The following is a 22,980-nucleotide window of genomic DNA, read 5'->3' as shown; positions in this document are numbered from 1 at the left end:
AGTTAGGATCACCACTTTATTTTAAGAATGTGAAATGTCAGAATAATAGTAGAGAGAATGATTTATTTCAGCTTTTATTTCTTTCATCACATTCCCAGTGGGTCAGAAGTTTACATACACTCAATTAGTATTTGGTAGCATTGCCTTTAAATTGTTTAACTTGGGTCAAACGTGTCGGGTAGCCTTCCACAAGCTTCCCACAATAAGTTGGGTGAATTTTGGCCCATTCCTCCTGACAGAGCTGGTGTAACTGAGTCAGGTTTGTAGGCCTCCTTGCTCGCACACGCTTTTTCAGTTCTGCCCACATATTTTCTATAGGATTGGAGGTTAGGACTTTGTAATGGTCACTCCAATACCTTGACTTTGTTGTCCTTAAGCCATATTGCCACAACTTTGGAAGTATGCTTGGGGTCATTGTCCATTTGGAAGACCCATTTGCGACCAAGCTTTAACTTCCTGACTGATGTCTTGAGATGTTGCTTCAATATATCCACATAATATTCCTTCCTCATGAAGCCATCTATTTTGTGAAGTGCACCAGTCCCTCCTGCAGCAAAGCACCCCCACAGCATGATGCTGCCACCCCTGTGCTTCACGGTTGGGATGGTGTTCTTCGGCTTGCAAGCACCCCCTTTTTCCTCCAAACATAACGATGGTCATTATGGCCAAACAGTTCTATTTTTAAAAAAAAACAATTTTATAGTGTGGCTTTTTTATGGCGGTTTTGGAGCAGTGGCTTCTTCCTTGCTGAGCGGCCTTTCAGGTTATGTCGATATAGGACTTGTTTTACTGTGGATATAGATACTTTTGTACCTGTTTCCTCCAGCATCTTCACAAGGTCCTTTGCTGTTGTTCTGCGATTGATTTGCACTTTTCGCACCAAAGTACGTTAATCTCTAGAAGACAGAACACGTCTCCTTTCTGAGCGTATGATGGCTGCGTGATCCCATTGTGTTTATACTTGCGTACTATTGTTTGTACAGATGAATGTGGTACCTTCAGGCGTTTGGAAATTGCTCCCAAGGATGAACCAGACTTGTGGAGGTCTACAATTGTTTTTCTGAGGTCATGGCTGATTTCTGTTGATTTTCCCATGATGTCAGGCAAAGAGGCACTGAGTTTGAAGGTAGGCCTTGAAATACATCCACAGGTACACCTCCAATTGACTCAAATGATGTCAATTAGCCTATCAGAAGCTTCTAAAGCCATGACATCATTTTCTGGAATTTTCCAAGCTGTTTAAAAGGCACAGTCAATTTAGTGTATGTAAACTTCTGACCCACTGGATTTGTGATACAGTGAATTATAAGTGAAATAATCTGTCTAAACAATTGTTGGAAAAATTACTTCTGTCATGCACAAAGTAGATGTCCTAACCGACTTGCCAAAACTATAGTTTGTTAACAAGAAATTTGTGGAGTGGTTGAAAAACAAGTTTTAATGACTCCAACCTAAGTGTACATAAACTTCCGACTTCAACTGTATATCATATACAATATGTATTGGATAATGGCACAATCATTTGGGCTTTTTGGGGTTTGGGCTCATTAAATGTATTTAATGTATGGCTCATCAGGCTCAGGTAGCATCAGGCTTACATTTTTTATCAAAGCTGTAATCAAATCCAGACATAGGCCTATTTATATGCTTTATAATGATTTTGAATGACACTTCCGGGTTTGGCGGGAAATACCAGGTTACCCGGGAGAAAAGTGATTTCTTCTCGGGATGGAACGTTTGTAAAATACCGGGAAAATATTCAATGTTCCATGTTTACCATGCTGTTTGTTTCTTTAGTTTGAATTATCAGAATTCGTTTTGGTAGAATTTTCTTTAAATTTTTGTATCCAGAAGAACAAATAAATTGATTATTATTTTAAAACTTGAATCAAACTCTGGACATTGGATTTGTACGCGTCAAGACTAACATTTCACCACTCTCCATTGTGGCTAAAGGATTGAAATGGAAATTGTATAGGGACAATTATGTTGAACAATTTAGCCACTACATTTAGTCAAAAGACTTAGCTGGAAAATACTTTTGGAATTGAAAAGCTGGATTGTTTGGAAAGACGTGTAAAAAAAGGAACAAAAGACTTGCGTGGCCTCAAGACTACAGCATAGAAAAGACACACTTGGGTATGTAAAGTAGCCTAACAAGCACACAAACTGTTGGATTGATTAATGGCTACATTTATCATGCATTCAAATTAAATGGAAAGTTTGCTATTGGAGTGACTTATTTGGACAAAGGATTGAATGCAAAGAAACCGATTTCCAATCTCCTCTGCCTAATTCATTGAAGTGTGAAGATGAATGATATAGTTACACTGTTAAAGGAGCGCAGCGCACCGGAGCGCTTATTGATCCATGTTCATGGTTGCATATTGAAATATAGATATTATTGTGATAGCCTATTGAGGGAATACGTCTGAAGAGAATTCTACCACTGCAGATAGCGTTGTGTATGGGGGCGACATGGCGCTAGTGGAGGAGTCTTTATCAGAAAAGGCCTTGAAGAAGAAAGTTTCCCAAATGTGCAAATCCAGAAGGGTTAAACTGGGAAAGCTGAATGGCAAAATTAACATTGTTACTGATCTGATGACTGACAATAAGAATATTGAAGTTGTAAAAAAAAAAAACTTGCTTCAGTTCAATGAAATGTTGAATGGATTCAAAGATTTGATTGATTCCTATCACATGATACCAGGTCGCAGTTGTAAATGAGAACTTGTTCTCAACTGGCCTACCTGGTTAAATAAAGGTTAAATAAAAATAAATACCTGAGGATGAAAGAAAAAAATGACATGTTGAATTGGTATGAACCCAAATGGCAGCATATTCATGCATTTCTTGTTACTGTGTCCAAATGGATTTCAGGTGCAGCCCCAGCAGCAGAGAAACCTGATGAATGCACTGATGAGAAAGATGATGTTAAATCTACTGACAGTGTGTCCCAAACCTCCAGCCGCAGGTCTAACAGGAGGTCACACTCAGGTGTATCTTCCACATCCTCAGCCTGCATCCGAGCAGAGGCTGAAAGAGCAGCATTAATAACAAAGGCTGCTGCTCTAAATGTTCAAACACCATCTAGAGGATAAGGAGGAGGAATTAAACCAACAAAAGATGGAACTGAGGGAAAGAGGGAGACTCTTGAGCTGCAAACTGAAATAGCAGCTGCCTCAGCAAAGCTCACGGTCTTGACATCTGCAGGGGAAGAAAGGCCAACTCAACAACAATAGATGGCATGAATGACTACTTTGAGGAAACGGCAGAGAGATGCAAGATCTCTGACCTTGAATTTCACACAGGGCAAAGGGGCACTTCTGCCAGACATGCACCAAGTGTGCATCCCAAAGAAGGACCCCAATTAATTGAGCACATTGACATTCAACCAGCCCAGGCTCACAGTGTTTCAGCTCAATCAGAACAATCAGTACACAGTGGGATTCAGACAGTAGCTCATGGAGAGCACACTGCTGCACAAGACTCTAACCCAAGTCTGTAGGCCTATACAGGACAAGGCCCATCTGTGCTGACCAACTCACATAGAGGGCCATAGGGAGAACAGGCAAGACTTTGTAATTCACAGGACGGTGCTCAGGACATTTCACAGGAAAACATAGAAAACCCTCTCATCACCATTCTCCAAAGACAGAATGAAGTTACTGCTATGCTAGTCAAACAGCAACATTATTCCTTTCTGCCACCTAGAGACATTACTGTTTTTGATGGTGACATTTTACAGTACAGGTCCTTCATTCAGTCATTTGAACATGGTATTGAGGCCAAACTAGCCAAGACAAACTGCACTTTCTCGAACAGTACACCAGAGGGAAGCCTCGAGAGCTAATTAGGAGCTGCCAACATATGGCTCCAGATAAGGCTATTAGAAAGCCAGGGGCTTATTAAAAGGAGTACTACGGTAATGAATACAAGATTGCCAATGCATGGAGAAGGCTTTTAGCTGGCCTAGCATCAAATCTGAAGACCACAAGGCATTACAGGCCTATGCGTTATACCTCAGAGGTTGTTGCAATGCAATGGAAGATATTTACATTTAAGTCATTTAGCAGACGCTCTTATCCAGAGCGACTTACAAATCAGTGCATTCAACTTAGGATAGCCAGTGGGGGGAAGGGGGGGGATCTGGCCTCCAGCTTAAAGAACATCATCCTGAAATTACCCTACAAAGTCAGGAAGAGGTGGAGGTCAGTTGCTTGTGAGTTACAGGAGCAGACGTGCTAGAATCCTTGATCTCATCCTGTTCATTGAAAAACAAGTGAGAATAGCCACATCCAGAGTTCGGCGATATTCAAGATCCTACACAATCCAGAAACAAGACTCAAAGGCCACAGGTCAAGGCTCATTCACACGTCTATTCACAAATCTACAGGGAGCAGCTTTGCTACCAGCGTGTCATCACCACAGCAAACCCCCCCAAACCCAACACATCACATGTCTGTTCTGTAACGCCAGTCACAAATGGGAGCTGTGTCCACAATTTAGGAAAAGGAGCCACAGGGAGAAGATTGGTTTCCTAAAGGAAAAAGGAATTTGTTTTGGTTGCTTGTCAAGTGGGCACAAGAGACTGCAATAGGCTCAAATGCAGTGTATGTAACCAAACTCACCCAAGTGTGCTTCATATTGATCAGAGAGACAGAGGAACTGCAGAGCAGTCATCAGAAGGACAAGCGAGCAGAGCACTGTGGGCATACTGGGGCAGGGGACCAAGAATGTGTACTTGCTATTGTACCAGTAAAGGTCAACCCCCCCCCCCTTGCGGGAGTGTCCGGTAGGCCAGTGGCTGTGTGTCAGCACCACACACACTCATATGTCACTGCGGTCTGCAGCTTCCTAAAGGCCTGAACCAGATGACGCACACACACCACATACGCACACACTCATATGTTACCACTGTATGCAACTACCAAGACCACCAAAGCCTGAACCGGATGACACATTCTCTCCCTCCCCCATCTCTATACACCAACGCTATCCATCAATACCTTTGGCTACTGCAGGCAACTGGGTCCTTACAACACAATACCAATGAGTGCTTTATCAATTAGCAGGACTTAAACCCCTTGACATTTATATTCATTCTCAAATCTCAAGCATTCTCATAACAGAATCGCTGTTCTCTCTTCGCATTCTCTTCTAAAATCAGCTCTTATGTGATGCACAACATACTGTATCATCTCATGTTATGGCAATGTAGGATGAAGAAGACTAAATCAGTCAAACAGAGTTCCTCAGCAGATTATCATAGCAAACCCACAGATCAGATTGGAAAAGCAAATCCAAAACAATACACCCCTATTCGTCCGCCACGGGCCTGTTGTGCCTCACACACATGGATGCATGCGCACCCACACGACAGAGCCACAGAAGAGTCATGGTAAAGATCCAACCTGTAAAGAACAAGAAGGCCCGCACATTGTTGAAGCTCCCAATTCACCGCTTTATTGACAACGTTTCGAGTGCTCACATCCCAAAATATACACATTTCACCTCACATGACCATTGCGGACATGACACATGGTGGGTGCAAAAACGATTTGTGTATAAATGTATGCACTCACTAACTGTAAATCGCTCTGGATAAGATCGTCTGCTAAATGACTAAAATGTAAATCTCTAATAATTTAATAACAATGTAATGGGTACATGTAGTAATTTCAGAAAATAATATATATTTACAAAATGACCAAGATCCTCTCTCTCTCTCTCTCTCTCTCTCTCTCTCTCTCTCTCTCTCTCTCCCCCTCTCTCTCCCCCTCTCTCTCCCTCTCTCTCCCCCTCTCTCTCCCCCTCTCTCTCTCCCCCTCCCTCCCTCCCTCCCTCCCTCCCTCCCTCCCTCCCTCCCTCCCTCCCTCCCTCCCTCCCTCCCGCGAATTCACACTAATGCATCAGCAGGATCAGGACAGAGCAGGCTGTCTGCCAACTTGGCCCTTAGAGAGAGAGGGAGCGCGAGGGACGGAGAGAGAGGGAGAGGAAATAGAGATGGAGAGAGTGAGGGGAAAGAGAAAATGAGAGAGACAAATGGAAAGAGAGAGAAGGAGAAAATAAAGAGAAATCTGTTTCTCTGATTTGTGCCTTTGCCTATGTTGGAGCCCTACAGACAGTCGACTGCATAACCTTCTGTTGTGTCTTCTTCAGAGGATTTAACCTTTGCTAAAGAAATAAGAAAAGGCAAATAGAAAAGACCATCCTCATAATGTTTATAGAAAACATTTGTAAATAAATCTTGTTGGTATAGCAGCAGCCACAATACTGGTGCTGGCAGGCTTGGAGTTGCGTTGTGTGTTGTACAATAGCATAAGGTGGTTGCCTTAGCCCAGTGATAACTTAACAGGCTTCCATGGATTAAAGTAGTGCCTGCAACACAATGATGACGTCTCCATAGCAACAGGCTCTGTGCACTGCGGTCTGATGGAGGTCTAGTTTTTGGACTGACTGATTTGCAGCTCAATCTGCTATATTACTGAGAACTCTCTCTCTCTTTCACTCTCTCCCTCTCAGTACCCCCTGTCACACTCCCTCTCTTTAAACAACCATCTCCCTTTATCTCTCTGTCTCTTTATCTATCTCCTCGCTCTCAGCAGTCTCTATTACATCCCGAGTCTCCCACTCTATACCCTCCTCCCTCTGTATCTTCGTCACATCATCTCTCACTCCTTTTCCCTTCATTGCTCTCCATCTCTATCCATGTTATGCCATAAGAGCGTGCTGCCATAAACTCTCCTAATTTGACCCTGCATGTGGTTATCCATTCTAATACAGATTCAGTCAGTAAAAAGATTGGATAGGCCTATGTAAAACATTTTTGAATTCGGTTCTTAGGATGGCTGTGTAAACACAGCCATTGTGTGTGACAGTATTGAGTGTGATTGGTTGTCTATCCTCTCTGGATTTAGACTAACGAGGCCTGAAATGGTATCTGATCAGCCTGGCTCTACAGTGAAGACATCACACTGACTCCCTCCCTCCCACCCTCTCCCTCTCCCTCTCCCTCTCTCTCTCTCTCTCTCTCCAGCCCTCTACAGAAAGTCATAATTACCCGCTAATTAAGCTCAGAGATGTAGCCGTACTAATGGACTCAGCCATTCCATTCCCACCACTTTATTTGAGCTGCAAATCAAGACAATGGTCGTGGACATGATTTTAGTCTATGTTCCAAATGGCACCATATTCCCTATATAGCGTACTACGTTTGACCAGGGCCCATAGGGCTCTGGTCAAAAGTAGTGCAACATATAGGGAATAGGGTGTCATTTGGGATGCAGCCTGGATGTCATAGACAGAGGAGTGGAGAAAAGACAGGGTACTCAACATTGATTTGTAGGTGGTCGACAGCAGAGCTCAGAACCTCCACGGAGAGAAAGAGACAGTCAGACGGCTGCTGCTACAGTGAGCTAACATCTCTAACATCACTTGAACTTTTCACTGAGAGGCCACTACATGTGTGGACAACATCTGACTCGAGAATACAAATGGGATTGTAAACAAACATTTACCCTGTTGTGTCTAATACACCACAGTAACGTTTGGTACCTCAGTTGAGCACCTTTTTGTTCCCCTTTAATGCAACCTGGGCTGAAGCGTGTCGTGGTGCATTGATTCTCATTCTTATGTACCGTGTCGTGTCTGATAAACCCAGTGATCTTCAACCACATTTTCCTTGCCCAGCACTGGTCCCTGTGATGTTGCTGACTGGTCCCTCAGATGATTAGCTAGCTAGCCAGCCTACACTGATTTAGTCAGCTCTCAAGAGTGGTTGGCAGGGATTCTTCTGCCATTAAAAATCCTTTGGCAGGCCACCTAAGCATTTTTTGGGGTCGCCTAAGTCTAAACAGTGTAAATATATATTTGTTGGGGGCGGGGTGAAATTCATTTTCAGGATGGAAAAACGCTTTCAGTGTTAACTTAAAAAAGACTAAAACCAGATATAAAGTATGTAGAAAAGATAATGGACCTATATATATTTTTTGTAATATGATCTTTGAGAACTATCAATCAACCAAATAGAAAGCTAGACAATCAGGGATAATAAAAAAATAAAATGCATTTATCAGTATAGATTTTGTTATTATGTTTGATCAAAAGAACACAGCATTAGCCATGGTTAAATGCATCGAATTGCAGGAAAATAGCTTTAAAACTGCAAAATGTTCTCCCATCTCCATGGCAGAATATGTAGAATCATAGGAAATGTGCTGTACAACGGCAACATTTTCTCTCAGCTGCATGGCAAAATGCGTAGAAATGCAGGAAATTGGCTTAAACATGCAAGAATGTCTGCACACTACCAAGATGGGGGCCTCTAACATTTTCTCTAAAATCCAACCGCGCTGATGGCCCCTGCCAAGCCCACCACCAATGTTCCTTTTTGATCCAGAAAAAACCCTGATTAGCTGATGAATTCTCGTAAATAAAGTCCATAGTAAATGACATTGACAGCACACAAACATACTGTATAGTGCCTTCAGAGAGTATTCATACCACTTGACTATTTCACATTTTGTTGTGTTACAGCCTGAATTCAAAACGGATTAAATATGTTTAAATCTCACCAACCTACACACAATACCCCATAATGACAAAGTGAAAACATGTTTTCTGTAATTTTTTCACATTTATGGAACATGAAATACAAAAATATCTCATTTGCATAAGTATTCACAGTGATTACAGCTGTGAGTCTTTCTGGGCAAGTCTCTAAGAGTTTTGCACACCTGGATTGTACAATATTTGTACATTATTCTTTTAAAAATTCTTCAAGCTCTGTCAAGTTGGTTGTTGATCATTGCTAGACAGCCATTTTCAAGTCTTGCCATAGATCTACAAGCCAATTTAGGTCAAACCTGTAACTAGGCCACTCCGGAACATTCAATGTCATCTTGGTAAACAACTCCAGTGTAAATTTAGCCTTGCATTTCAGGTTATTGTCTCCCAGTAGGTGAATTTGTCTCCCAGTGTCTGTTGGAAAGCAGACTGAACCAGGTTTTCCTTTAGGATTTTGCCTGTGCTTAGCGGTATTCTGTTAATTTTTTATCCTAAAAAAACTCCCTAGTCCTTGCCTATGACAAGCATTCCCATAACATGATGCAGCCACCACCTTGCTTGAAAATGGTACTCAGTGATGTGTTGTGTTGGATTTGCCCCAAACATAACGCTTCGTATTCAGGACATAAAGTAGATTTCTTTGCCACATTTGTTGCAGTTTTACTTTAGTGTCTTATTGCAAACAGGATACATGTTTTGGATTTTTTAAATTCTGTACAAGCTTCCTTCTATTCACTCTGTCAATTAGGTGTGGAGTAACTATAATGTGTTTGATCCATCCTCAGCTTTCTCCTATCACAGCCATTAAACTCAGTAACTGTTTTAAAGTCACCATTGGCCTCATGGTGAAATCCCTGATAGGCTTCCTTCCTCTCCGGCAACTGAGCTAGGAAGGACGCCTGTATTTTTGTAGTGACGGTGTATTGATTCACCATTCAAAATGTAATTAATAACTTCACCATGCTTGTTTTATATTTACCCATCTACCAATAGGTGCCCTTCTTTGTGAGGAAAACCTCCATGGTCTTTGTGGTTGAATCTGTGTTTGAAATTCACTGATCGACTGAGGGACCTTACAGATAATTGTATGTGTGGGGTACAGAGATGAGGTAGTCATTCAAAAATCATGTTAACCACTATTGTTGCACACAGAGTGAGTCCATGCAACGTATTATGTGACTTGTTAAGCAAATGTTAACCCCTGAACTTATTTAGGCTTGCCATAACAAAGGGGTTGAATACTTATTGACTGAAGACATTTCAGCTTTTCATTTTTAATTAATTTGTATACATTTCTAAAAACATAATTCCACTTTGACATTATGGGGTAGTGTGTTTGGAAAAAGTCAAGGTGTGTGAATACTTTCTGAAGGCACTGTAATAGATTAAAAGGTACTTGAAAGAACTTTGGTGAAACATACTTTCATTAGAGCCTCCCTGATTCTCATCCAAGGCCCGCACATAGTCATCCTGCAGAGACAGAGAGTTCCAGGTTAACCCACAGTGAAAGAAGCATCATGATTAACTCAATGAGTGAGTCAATGTTTGCTTCCCAAATAGCACCCTATTCCGTATATATTGCACTACTTTTGACCAGAGACCTATGGGTCTGCATGGGGATTTAAGGAGCAGCATGGCATTCTGTAGTACGGCATCAGAACATTCTTGCACACAATGTCTGTCCCAAATGGCACCCTATACCCTATATAATGCACTACTTATCCCATCGGGCTCTGGTGTAAAGTCAAAAGTAGTGCACGATATAGGGAATACAGTCTGGGATGCATTCAGGACACATCCAATGGCGGTGGAACATATGGCTTCAGGGGGAAGCGGGCTTTGAATTGTATTCTTTACTTTTTATACTTAAAGGAAAAATCACTCCAAAACTATCTTTTGGTCTTTTTTTCATTAGTCCACTTTTGATATAGTCCCAAATGTTTTGCATGTCAGCAATCAAGTTTTCAAGATGTAGGACTTTCAAAAAGCAAATTGTCACTTGCCACAAAACTTTGAAAAGTCCTATATCTTGAAAACTTAATTGCTGACCTGCAAAAGATGTTGGGACTCTATCAACAGCGGACTAATTTTTAAAAAAATACCAAAAGATAGTTTTGGAGTGGATTTTTCCTTTAATTAGAACAGTAACCACCCTCATTAAAATTGACAAGTTGAAAGAGAGAAAGAGAGAGAGAGAGGCTAAGGCGGGCAGGGGAGAGAGAGGAAATGGCAATAAAGAGAGAGAAAGAGACAATGAAAGTGAGTTAGAAGCATTAAAAAAAGACATCAGACAAAAGAAAAAGAGAAGAGTAGAATAAAAAAGAAACTGACCTCTACTTCCTGGTAGAACGAGATGCAAAAGAGAAGAAAACAGAGGGATATTTAGAGGATAAGAAGTGTAACATCAAATATATCTATGTGTATTAATCAATATTCATCACCATTTTCAGTATACAGCGTCTCTTGATTCTTGCTAAGGTCTCCACAAAGACACAATGAATAGCAACCAGCTTTTGTTAGCAGTGAATTCACATATAATTGCTTCTGCAACAAAGCATTTTTATCCTCATAAAACTGAATGCACAACAGAAGTAAAGTAAAGGGCAAGCATATTTCCCCAGTATCAATAAATAAAAACACATTTACATTGTGATATCCTCCCTGTATCTATTTGGTTGTGAATATACTCTATAGCAAACAGCAAAGAAATTAACCACACTGGCTTAGGCCTATCGCAAACAGCAAAGAAATTAACCACACTGGCTTAGGCCTATCGCTTGGCCTCAAAACAGTAAATAGCAGCCATTTGGTGAAATATACGGTCTGCCTCCTTAGCGATGGTATACTCCGTAAGACATACATTACCGTAAAAATTGACTGTACAGGAAGACCAGTGCCAAAAAGCTCCCTATGGAAACAATAACGCGTGACAACCTCATAAAGGCGTCCTGGGATCTCCTCTCTCTGCTCCTTGGTACTGTTTTCATGGAGGTAAATATTTTCCATCTCTAACCAGGTTTTCATCCAACCTTTATATGCGAGTAAAGTACATGTCGAATAACAAATGACACGACAGGCCTGATGGAAACAGCAAAACAAAATACGCTAGACAAAGTGGGATCTTTTTGTGTCTGTAAAATTTAATATTTTTGAAATGGCAGTGGAAACGGTTTTATTAACAAATATTGATATAATAACAATCGAAGTAAACTTGGAGTCACGCGATGATATGGTTTATGGTCCTACCACAACGACTTGGGAACGCATGCAGTTTATTAGACTACAGATTAAATAAGTTATGATGAACTTCACAGGGTGGTGAAAGTGCACGGTGATGAGCTTGATGCTACTTTCAATAAATATCGAGGGTCTTATTCTAGTGACATGATGACCGATGCTTGGCTGCCGTTTGACAATTAAAAATAATGTCGCTCTTATCGATAATAATCTCATCATGTAGGTAGCCTACCCGCACTGTATCTGCGAACTGTTGGCTAGAGCGCACGTGCCAATACCAGAGTGGGCACATTAACTATATAATGCTAAAATTGTTGTGACAAAACCATCAGCAGATTTGAAAATGCGATGGAAAGCCTTGCGGGTAGGCTGTACGGGTAGGCTAGTCTACATGATGAGAGATTATTATGGAAAAGAGCGAGAATATTTGTCAAATGGCAGTCAAGCATCAATCATCATATCACCAGAATAAGACCCTCGATATTTATTGGAAAGGAGCATCAAGATCACAATGCACTTTCACCACCCTGTGAAGTTCATCATAACTTATTTCATCTGTAGCCTAATAAACTGCATGGTTTCCCGAGTCATAGTGGGAGGACCCACACCATATCATCGCGTGACTCCATGTTTACTTCGATATGATGGTTATTGTTAACAACATTTGCACATAAAGGCATTTCCACCACCATTTCTCGCATAATTAATTTTACAGACACAAAAAGATCCCACCATGTCGAATGAACAAATGATCTGTCTGCATTTATAAAATTGTACCGAAACGACATGTTTTTTGTACGATTTTATTTATGATTTATTTTTATACAAAACATCCACATACAGACGCACACAAACATCCACAACATCACCCCTGCCCAGATCCACCTGATCACACCCCCATCTCCAGCGCCCGTATCACTCTCTGCCACATGGCCTCAAATTGCACCATGTTGTTTCTCTCCATCGCCCACGCGCTTTCAACATTTAGATAATAAAGCATTGACCTTTCCATTGTGCTAATGGAAGATTGGTTGATTTCCAGTTTTTAAATATATGTTTTTTTCAACATGATTGACGAGAAAAGCATCGTCCAACCCATCGGGTATCTCACTGCACCCTCATATGCTATGTCTTGAAATATGCAGACCGACAAATTAAAAGTAAATTTACATTGTAATATTTCTGACAGCCAACTTTCTCACTCCGCCCATAACTTTTGGACTTTATAGCATTCCCAGAAGGCATGGATTATTGAGTCAGTGATTTTTTTTTTTTTATATGGTATGACTTTACTCACATAACTGTGGATGGAAACGTGGTTAGTGATGCAATTTCAATGTTGCTTGAGTTGCTTTGTGTACCACCAAATTAGCTTGAGAGGATTTTACTGCAATATTGCTCACTGCATCCAAGTTGCTTGAGATGGGCATTTCAAAGTGCTGTCAGTCAAGGTGAGCTCATGAATATAATCTCCTCGCCCACTCAGCCTATCTTTTCAAACTTTCTGGTAGTTAGCAATGAGAGAGAAATTAATGTTTCTCAAATTTTGAGCATTTCTATCCAGAACAAATATTATTTTAGATATTTTAGTCACTCAAAAGGCTATTTTAAATGGGAATCAGAATGACTGTTCATGACCTTTTTTTAATTCAGCTCCTCCCTTGTCAGAGACACAACCCAGTTTACTGTAAATACTCTGGCTGGAATTGAGGCGGAGAGAGTGATGGGGACAGATAGGGGAAGAGGAGAGAAATGGGTTCAGGGAAATGAGCTCATTCTCAGTGAAGGGAGGGGGAGAGAGACTGTTGTGGTCTGGGAGGTTCTAAATGACAGAGTTGAGTCTTTGCCATTAGCTAGGTTAACAGATTTCCATGCCAATATTCTAAAATCTGCATAAAATAATATATGCGCATTTTCCCACCATGTGTTTCCATCAAAAAGACCGTGCGTGATGACGTAGTTCACATTAACATGACTTTTGCGGTTAAAATGGTGGTGGAAATGCCTTTATGTGCAAATATTGTTAACAATAACCATCATATCGAAGTAAACATGGAGTCACGCGATGATATGGTGTGGGTCCTCCCACTATGACTCGGGAAACCATGCAGTTTATTAGGCTACAGATGAAATAAGTTATGATGAACTTCACAGGGTGGTGAAAGTGCATTGTGATCTTGATGCTCCTTTCCAATAAATATCGAGGGTCTTATTCTGGTGATATGATGATTGATGCTTGACTGCCATTTGACAAATATTCTCGCTCTTTTCCATAATAATCTCTCATCATGTAGACTAGCCTACCCGTACAGCCTACCCGCACTGTGTCTGCCAGCTGTTGGCTAGAGAGCACGTGCCAAGACCAGAGTAGGCACATTTTCTATTTAACCCAACAGTTTGTGACAAAAATATCGGTAGAGTTGAAAATGCGATGGACACATTACATTTAATATTTTTATTCAGTACATGAAAACGTAAGAGAAAAAGTACATTTTGTGTGCACTGCGTCATTATGCACTTACTGTTATCCGCAACAAGTTTGTTGGGTGGGAAAATGCGCACATTTTCTTTATGCAGATTTTAGAATATTCTGATGAAAATCTGTCGCAAATTGGATGGAAACCTAGCTAATTATGTCAAAAAAATATACACATCTCCCTTTTGGCATGTCTCTTGTGATGCGGTTCACAGCAGCACTGATGGATGTGTTGACTTGACAACTGTGTCAGAGTTTTGAACGACCCTTCCCCCCCTTTTATTCCATGCTGGCTGAAGACCCAGCTAGCCAGTAACTAGCTAACACCAGACACAGGTATTCATATCCTTAAAGAAATAAAGGAACGTATTACAACTCATTTTAATAGGAAGTTAACAAAAATAGTTCATATCTTGCTACCATGGAAAAATAAATACTTATATCCCAGTTTACCTATTTACGAACGATTTATCTTATAAATTATTTGAGCAGAAAATATTTCACTTTATTTGGAACGGAAAGCAAGACTAAATTAAACGTGCTTATTTATATAATGATAATGAGTTTGGGGGGCTAAATTATGAAATATTAAATAATTAAGCCTCTCACTAAAAGCATACAAAAGTTTTACTTAAACCCAAACTGGTTCTCCAGTAGATTAGTAAGAATGGCTCACCCCTTGTTACAAAATGGCCTTTTTCCCTTTATCCAGATTACAACCTCTCACTTTCAGTTAAATGAAAATTGAACCTTTTTCAAATTATCGCCCTTTGTAAAACAAGCCATACAAAGCTGGTTGCAATTCCAGTTTCATCCTTCAGAAAAGCCAGAACAAATATTACAACAAATATTATGGTTAAATTCAAATATACTAATTGATGAAAAAAACATTATTTATGGAAACATTTAAAAAAACGAATTATCTTTGTTACTGATATTATGAATAGGAAAGGTGGAGTTATGTCACGTGTAGTTAACCAAAATATATGGAAATGTTTGCTCTATCCAAAACTACAACCAACTGATTGCAGCATTACCGCAAAAATGGAGGAGGCAAGTGGAAGGGGGAGAAGGTAGGGAACTTGTTTGTCTGCCCTTTATTAAAGACCAAATTTGGCAAAAAAAAAAAGGTAATAATAAAAAATATATATCCGTTTTAGTTGAGGACCAAAATTTTGATAGTGGCGCCATACAGGTTGCAAAATATTTGGGAAGAGATTTTGATGTGCCGATTCCGTGGCACATGGTTTATGAATTGATACGCAAAAAAACACTCGATTCAAAACTTTAATTGAAGTTTTTCAATTTAAATTATTATACAAAATTCTTTCCACAAACAGAATTGTATGTATATGGGGCATACAACCATCTCAGCGCTGCAGATTATGCTACGAAGATCACTTATTTTGGTATTGCCCCTATGTAGTTTGTTTCTGGTCACAAGTTCAGGAATGGCTGAAAAATTACAAAATGTATCTCAAATTAACCCTACAAAGAGCATTGTTGGGAGGTTTGGAAAGCCATAGTCAATCAATCAACAATATAATAATACTTTTAATAAAACTATTTATCTTTAACTCGCAATCTGTAGATACTGTGTGATTAAACAGGTTCAGAATTTGTGAAATATCACAGCACAGTTGAAAAATATATACAGTTGAAGTTGGAAGTTTACATACACCTTAGCCAAATACATTTAAAACTAAGTTTCACAATTCCTGACATTTAATCCTAGTAAAAATTCCCTGTCTTAGGTCAGTTAGGATCACCACTTTATTTTAAGAATGTGAAATGTCAGAGTAATAGTAGAGAGAATGATTTATTTAAGCTTTTATTTCTTTCATCACATTCCCAGTGAGTCAGAAGTTTACATACACTCAATTAGTATTTGGTAGCATTGCCTTTAAATTGTTTAACTTGGGTCAAACGTGTCGGGTAGCCTTCCACAAGCTTCCCACAATAAGTTGGGTGAATTTTGGCCCATTCCTCCTGACAGAGCTGGTGTAACTGAGTCAGGTTTGTAGGCCTCCTTGCTTGCACACGCTTTTTCAGTTCTGCCCACAAATGTTCTATAAGATTGAGGTCAGGGCTTTGTGATGGCCACTCCAATACCTTGACTTTGTTGTCCTTAAGCCATTTTGCCACAACTTTGGAAGTATGCTTGGGGTCATTGTAGCTCAGTTGATAGAGCATGGCGTTTGCAACGCCAGGGTGGTGGGTTCGATTCCCACAGGGGGTATGAAAAAATAAATAATAATGTAAGTCGCTCTGGATAAGAGCATCTGCTAAATGACGTAAATGTAATGTAATGTAAATGTCATTGTCCATTTGGAAGACCCATTTGCGACCAAGCTTTAACTTCCTGACTGATGTCTTGAGATGTTGCTTCAATATATCCACATACATTTCCTTCCTCATGATGCCATCTATTTTGTGAAGTGCACCAGTCCCTCCTGCAGCAAAGCACCCCCACAGCATGATGCTGCCACCCCCGTGCTTCACGGTTGGGATGGTGTTCTTCGGCTTGCAAGCGTCCCCCTTTTTCCTCCAAACATAACGATGGTCATTATGGCCAAACAGTTCTATTTTTGTTTAATCAGAACAGAGGACATTTCTCCAAAAAGTACAATCTTTGACCCAATGTGCAGTTGCAAACCGTAGTCTGGCTTTTTTATGGCGGTTTTGGAGCAGTGGCTTCTTCCTTGCTGAGTGACCTTTCACGTTATGTCGATATAGGACTCGTTTTCCTGTGGATATAGATACCTTTGTACCCGTTTCCTCCAGCATCTTCACAAGGTCCTTTGCTGTTGTTCTGGGATTAATTTGCACTTTTCGCACCAAAGTACATTCATCTCTAGGAGACAGAACGTGTCTCCTTCCTGAGCGGTATGATGGCTGCGTGGTCCCATGGTGTTTATACTTGCATACTATTGTTTGTACAGATGAACGTGGTACCTTCAGGTGTTTGGAAATTGCTCCCAAGGATGAACCAGACTTGTGGAGGTCAACAATTTTTCTTCTGAGGTCTTGGCTGATTTCTTTTGATTTTCCCATGATGTCAAGCAAAGAGGCACTGAGTTTGAAGGTAGGCCTTGAAATACATCCACAGGTACACCTCCAATTGACTCAAATGATGTCAATTAGCCTATCAGAAGCTTCTAAAGCCATGACATAGTTTTCTGGAATTTTCCAAGCTGTTTAAAAAGGCACAGTCAACTTAGTGTATAATCAAATCACATTTTATTGGCCACATGCGCCGAATACAACAGGTGTAGACATTACAGTGAAATGCTTACTTACAGCCCTTAACCAACAATGCATTTATTTTTTAATAAAAAAGTAAATAAAACAACAAAAAAGTGTTGAGAAAAAAAAAGAGCAGAAGTAAAATAAAATAACAGTAGGGAGGCTATATATACAGGGGGGTACCGGTGCAGAGTCAATGTGCGGGGGCACCGGCTAGTTGAGGTAATATGTACATGTGGGTAGAGTTAAAGTGACTATGCATAAATAATTAACAGAGTAGCAGCAGCGTAAAAAGATGGGGTGGGGGTGGGGGGGCAGTGCAAATAGTCCGGGTAGCCATGATTAGCTGTTCAGGAGTCTTATGGCTTGGGGGTAGAAGCTGATGAGAAGTCTTTTGGACCTAGACTTGGCACTCCAGTACCGCTTGCCGTGCGGTAGCAGAGAGAACAGTCTATGACTAGGGTGGCTGGAGTCTTTGACAATTTTGAGGGCCTTCCTCTGACACCGCCTGGTATAGAGGTCCTGGATGGCAGGAAGCTTGGCCCCAGTGATGTACTGGGCCGTACGCACTACCCTCTGTAGTGCCTTGCGGTCCGAGGCCGAGCAGTTGCCATACCAGGCGGTGATGCAACCAGTCAGGATGCTCTCGATTGTGCAGCTGTATAATTTTTTGAGGATCTGAGGACCCATGCCAAGTCTTTTCAGTCTCCTGAGGGGGAATAAGCTTTGTTGTGCCCTCTTCACGACTGTCTTGGTGTGTTTGGACCATGATAGTTAGTTGGTGATGTGGACACCAAGGAACTTGAAGCTCTCAACCTGTTCCACTACAGCCCTGTCGATGAGAATGGGGGCGTGCTCAGTCCTCTTTTTTTTCCTGTAGTCCACAATCTCCTTTGTCTTGGTCACGTTGAGGGAGAGGTTGTTATCCTATATTCTATCAACTTCTGGACACACTGGAATTGTGATACAGTGAATTATAAGTGAAATAATCTGTCTGTAAACAATTGTTGGAAAAATTACTTCCGTCATGCACAAAGTAGATGTCGTAACCGACTTGCCAAAACTATAGTTTGTTAACAAGAAATGTGTGGAGTGGTTGAAAAACTAGTTTTAATGACTCCAACCTAAGTGTATGTAAACTTCTGACTTCAACTGTAGCACATGGAAATCATAAGAGAGCGGTTTACAGAGGCGAGATGGACAGAGTAGCTGAGGGATGGATTGAAAAACTCAATGTTCTATAATTGTTATGACTGAAAACACGATGTATAATGTATAGGTACTGTCTATCCAGATGTAATGTATATCAAATTACTTTATTATTGCTATGTAACTACTGTAGTAGAAATAAAAAAATAAATTTAAAATGTCTGTAGAAATACACTGTATATTCAAAAGTATGTGGATACCCCTTCAAATTAGTGGATTCGGCGATTTCAGCCACAGTCGTTGCTGACAGGTGTATATAATCGAGCACACCGCCATGCAATCTCCATAGACAAACATAGGCAGTAGAATGGCCTTACTGAAGAGCTCAGTGACTTTCAATGTGTCACCGTCACAGGATGCCACCGTTCCAACAAGTCAGTTCTTAAAATTTCTGCCCTGCTAGAGCTGCCCCGGTCAACTGTAAGTGCTGTTATTGTGAAGTGGAAACGTCTAGGAGCAACAACGGCTCAGCCGCGAAGTGGTAGGCCACACAAGCTCACAGAACAGGACCACCGAGTGCTGAAGCGTGTAAAGATCGTCTGTCCTCGGTTGCAACACTCACTACCGAGTTCCAAACTAACTCTGGAAGCAACGGCAGCACAAGAACTGTTCGTCAGGAGCTTCATAAAATATGTTTCCATGGCTGAGCACCATGCTCAATGCCAAGCGTCAGCTGGAGTGATTTAAAGCTTGCTGCCATTGGACTCTGGAGCAGTGGAAACGCGTTCTCTGGAGTGATGAATCACGCGTCACCATCTGGCAGTCCGACGGACTAATCTGGGTTTGCCGGATGCCAGGAGAACGCTACCTGCCCCAATGCATAGTGCCAATTGTAAAGTTTGGTGGAGGAGGAATAATGGTCTGGGGCTGTTTTTTATGGTTCGGGCTAGGCCCCTTAGTTCCAGTGAAGGGAAATCTTAACGCTACAGCATACAATGACATTCTAGACGATTCTGTGCTTCCAACTTTGTGGCAACAGTTTGGGAAAGGCCCTTTCCTGTTTCAGCATGACAATGTCCCCGTGGACAAAGCGAGGTCCATACAGAAATGGTTTGTTGAGATAGGTGTGGAAGAACTTGACTGGCCTGCACAGAACCCTGACCTCAACCCCATCAAACACCTTTGGGATGAATTGGACGTCGACTGCGAGCCATGCCTAAATCGCCCAACATCAGTGCCCGACCTAACGACCTGGGCCAAAAAATAAATACAAAATAAATAAATAAATAAATAAAAAAGGACCCCCCAAAAAACCTGACACAGATGAAAAGGGAAACATACAAGTATCTTTGCCATAGATGAATAGCATAAACTTTTGATAAAATTTGCTGACACCCTAAAGTCACATTTTTCCACATAGAGTAGTTATCGAGCTACAGTTGAAGTCGGAAGTTTACATACACTTAGGTTGGAGTCACTAAAACTCGTTTTTCAACCACTCCACAAATTTCTTGTTAACAAACTATAGTTTTGGCAAGTCAGTTAGGACATCTACTTTGTGCATGACACATGTAATTTTTCCAACAATTGTTTACAGACAGATTATTTCACTTATAATTCACTGTATAACAATTCCAGTGGGTCAGAAGTTTATATACACTAAGTTGACTGTGCCTTTAAACAGCTTGGAAAATTCATAGAAAATGATGTCATGGCTTTAGAAGCTTCTGATAGGCTAATTGACATCATTTGAGTCAAAAATTATGTGGATATTTTGAAGCAACATCAAGACATCAGTCAGGAAGTTAAAGCTTTGTCGCAAATGGGTCTTCCAAATGGACAATGACCACAAGCATACTTCCAAAGTTGTGGCAAAATGGCTAGGTATTGGAGTGGCCATCACAAAGCCCTGACCGCAATCCTATAGAACATTTGTGGGCAGAACTGAAAAAGCGTGTGCGAGCAAGGAGGCCTACAAAACCTGACTCAGTTACACCAGCTCTGTCAGGAGAAATGGGCCAAAATTCACCCAACTTATTGTGGGAAGCTTGTGGAAGGCTACCCGAAATGTTTGACCCAAGTTAAACAATTTAAAGGCAATGCTATCAAATACTAATTGAGTGTATGTAAACTTCTGACCCACTGGGTATGTGATGAAAGAAATAAAAGCTGAAATAAATCAATCACTCTACAGTATTATTCTGACATTTCACATTCTTAAAATAAAGTGGTGATCCTAAATTACCTAAAACAGGGAATTCTTACTAGGATTAAATGTCAGGAATTGTGAAAAACTGAGTTTAAATGTATTTGGCTAAGGTGTATGTAAAATTCCAACTTCAACTGTATATAAACCACGCCCTCTGCAAACATGCATGTTACAATTGGTGTATTAAAATGAGAGCGTTAAGGTGATGTCACCCTATCCCCTTAATAATCCCACCTCCTGAATCCAAGTGTTTGACAGTGGGGAGCGGACCAGTAACTTTATCAATGTAAAAGCAACAGTCATTTTTCATACTTTGGTCATCATACTTTGATCTGGTTTCATCTAAGTATCATCCAATTTCATGAAAAACATGATTTTGACTGTAGATGATCTTTAAATCTATCTTTGCTGTTTGGCTCTGTGAATTATTATTATTTCTCTTTTAAAATTTGTCTCTTCAAATTTCCCTTTATTACTTTCCAACCCCACCACCCCTTCCCTAATTTGAGTAAACTAGTGAACAACAATGCTTAGGCCTCTACTTCCAACTTATACATACTATATACATTTTATGGACACAGTCAATTTTACAATAATTCTATGTTGTTTGTTTTTACTCCTGAACTTCCTCTACCCTCAACCTGATGTCCATCCAGTTTGCTTCTATATGGGATATCTTTCTAACTGTGCTCTTTCACAAAAGCTCTCAACCTATAACCTATATACTTATTATGGACACAGTATGCTTTACATTAGTTATCTTGTTGTTATTTATTTGTTGTTGTTAGTTATTAGTCCCATCCTTCAACTTCATGCAACACTACCCATCTATCTCTTAACACCATCCATTTTGGATTTCTATTTGCCATATATTTTTCAACTGTACTGTGATGTTTTACAAAAGTTCTGAACCTTTCTATTCTCATTGTTTCTACAGATTGTAAATTGAAAATAAACATTTTTGTTAAAAGTATTATTATATTATTGATCGATTGACTATGACATTTCAGATCACTCAGTAGTGCTATCTGCAGGGTTAGCTCCAGGTAAATATTGCAATCCTTTAGCCATTCCTGGACCTGTGTCCAAAAACAAGCTACAAATGGACAGTACCAAAACAAATGATCTAATGATTCTGTCTCTTCGCAACAAAATCTGCAGAGCTGGGAAGATTGTATCCCCCATATAAATAACATTCTATTGGTAGCAAGAATTTTGTATAATCATTTAAATAGAACAATTCTAAGTTTTGAATCCGGCGTCATTTTGCGTATCAGTTCACCATGGAATAGGTACGTCAAAAATCTCTTCCCAACTATTTTGCAATCTATATGGGACGGCTGTCAATCCTTTGGTCCAGAAATGAAACCGGTATACTTTTTTATTTATCACAATTTTCTTTAACCAATTATGGTCTTTAACGCAGGGCCGACAGACATTACTTTTTCCGCCTTCCACTTTCCTCTTCCATTTTTGTGGTAATGCTGCAATTAATTGGTTGTAATTTTGGGTAGAGCAGACATTTCCATATGTTTTTGTTAGCTGCATGTTCGACATAACTCCACCAGTCCTACCGATAATATCATTTACGAAGATTATACCTTTTTTAAACATTTTGTCAAAAAAATAATGTTTTTTTTATCAATTAGTATATTTGAGTTTAACCACAATATTTGTTGCATTATTTGTTCAGTCGTTTCTGGAGGATTAAACTGAAATTGCAACCAACTTTCTATGGCTTGTTTAAGAAATAGTGATATTTGGGAGATTATTTCCTTTTCAAATACCTGAAAGTGACAGGTTGTAATCTGAATAAAGGGAAAAAGGCCATTCTTGAACATTGGGTGAGACAATTTTACTAATTTGCTAGAGAACCAGTTCGGATTTAAGTATAACATTTGTATGACTGAAGCTTTTAGTGATAGGTCTAATGCTTTAATATTTAATAATTTCTGTCCTCCGAATATTCATTATATAAATAGGCCCGTTTAATTTTGTCTGGCTTGCCGTTCCAAATAAAATTGAATCTTTTTTCCCTCATATAATTTAAAAAACTGTTCGCTAGGCATAGGCAAGACCATACGCAAATAGGTCA

The 22,980-nt window shown here is 40.1% G+C and overlaps 1 protein-coding gene across 1 annotated transcript in view; it reads right to left on the bottom strand.

The window, feature by feature from the left end:
• Positions 1–22,980, bottom strand: part of LOC311134872 (testican-2-like) — a gene marked incomplete at both ends in the record, with an annotated part of 69,666 nt that overhangs the window by 20,188 nt on the left and 26,498 nt on the right. The window contains one exon of the mRNA XM_084168643.1: positions 9,990–10,038. Within this exon, the coding sequence (XP_084024769.1) occupies positions 9,990–10,038 (49 nt within the window). The remainder of the gene's footprint in view (positions 1–9,989; positions 10,039–22,980) is intronic.

Source organism: Coregonus lavaretus (genome assembly GCF_964263955.1).
Source record: "Coregonus lavaretus genome assembly, chromosome: 1".
NCBI lineage: Eukaryota > Metazoa > Chordata > Actinopteri > Salmoniformes > Salmonidae > Coregonus > Coregonus lavaretus.
Note: the sequence above shows the minus strand (reverse complement) of the source record. Positions and strands in the feature narration are given on the sequence as shown.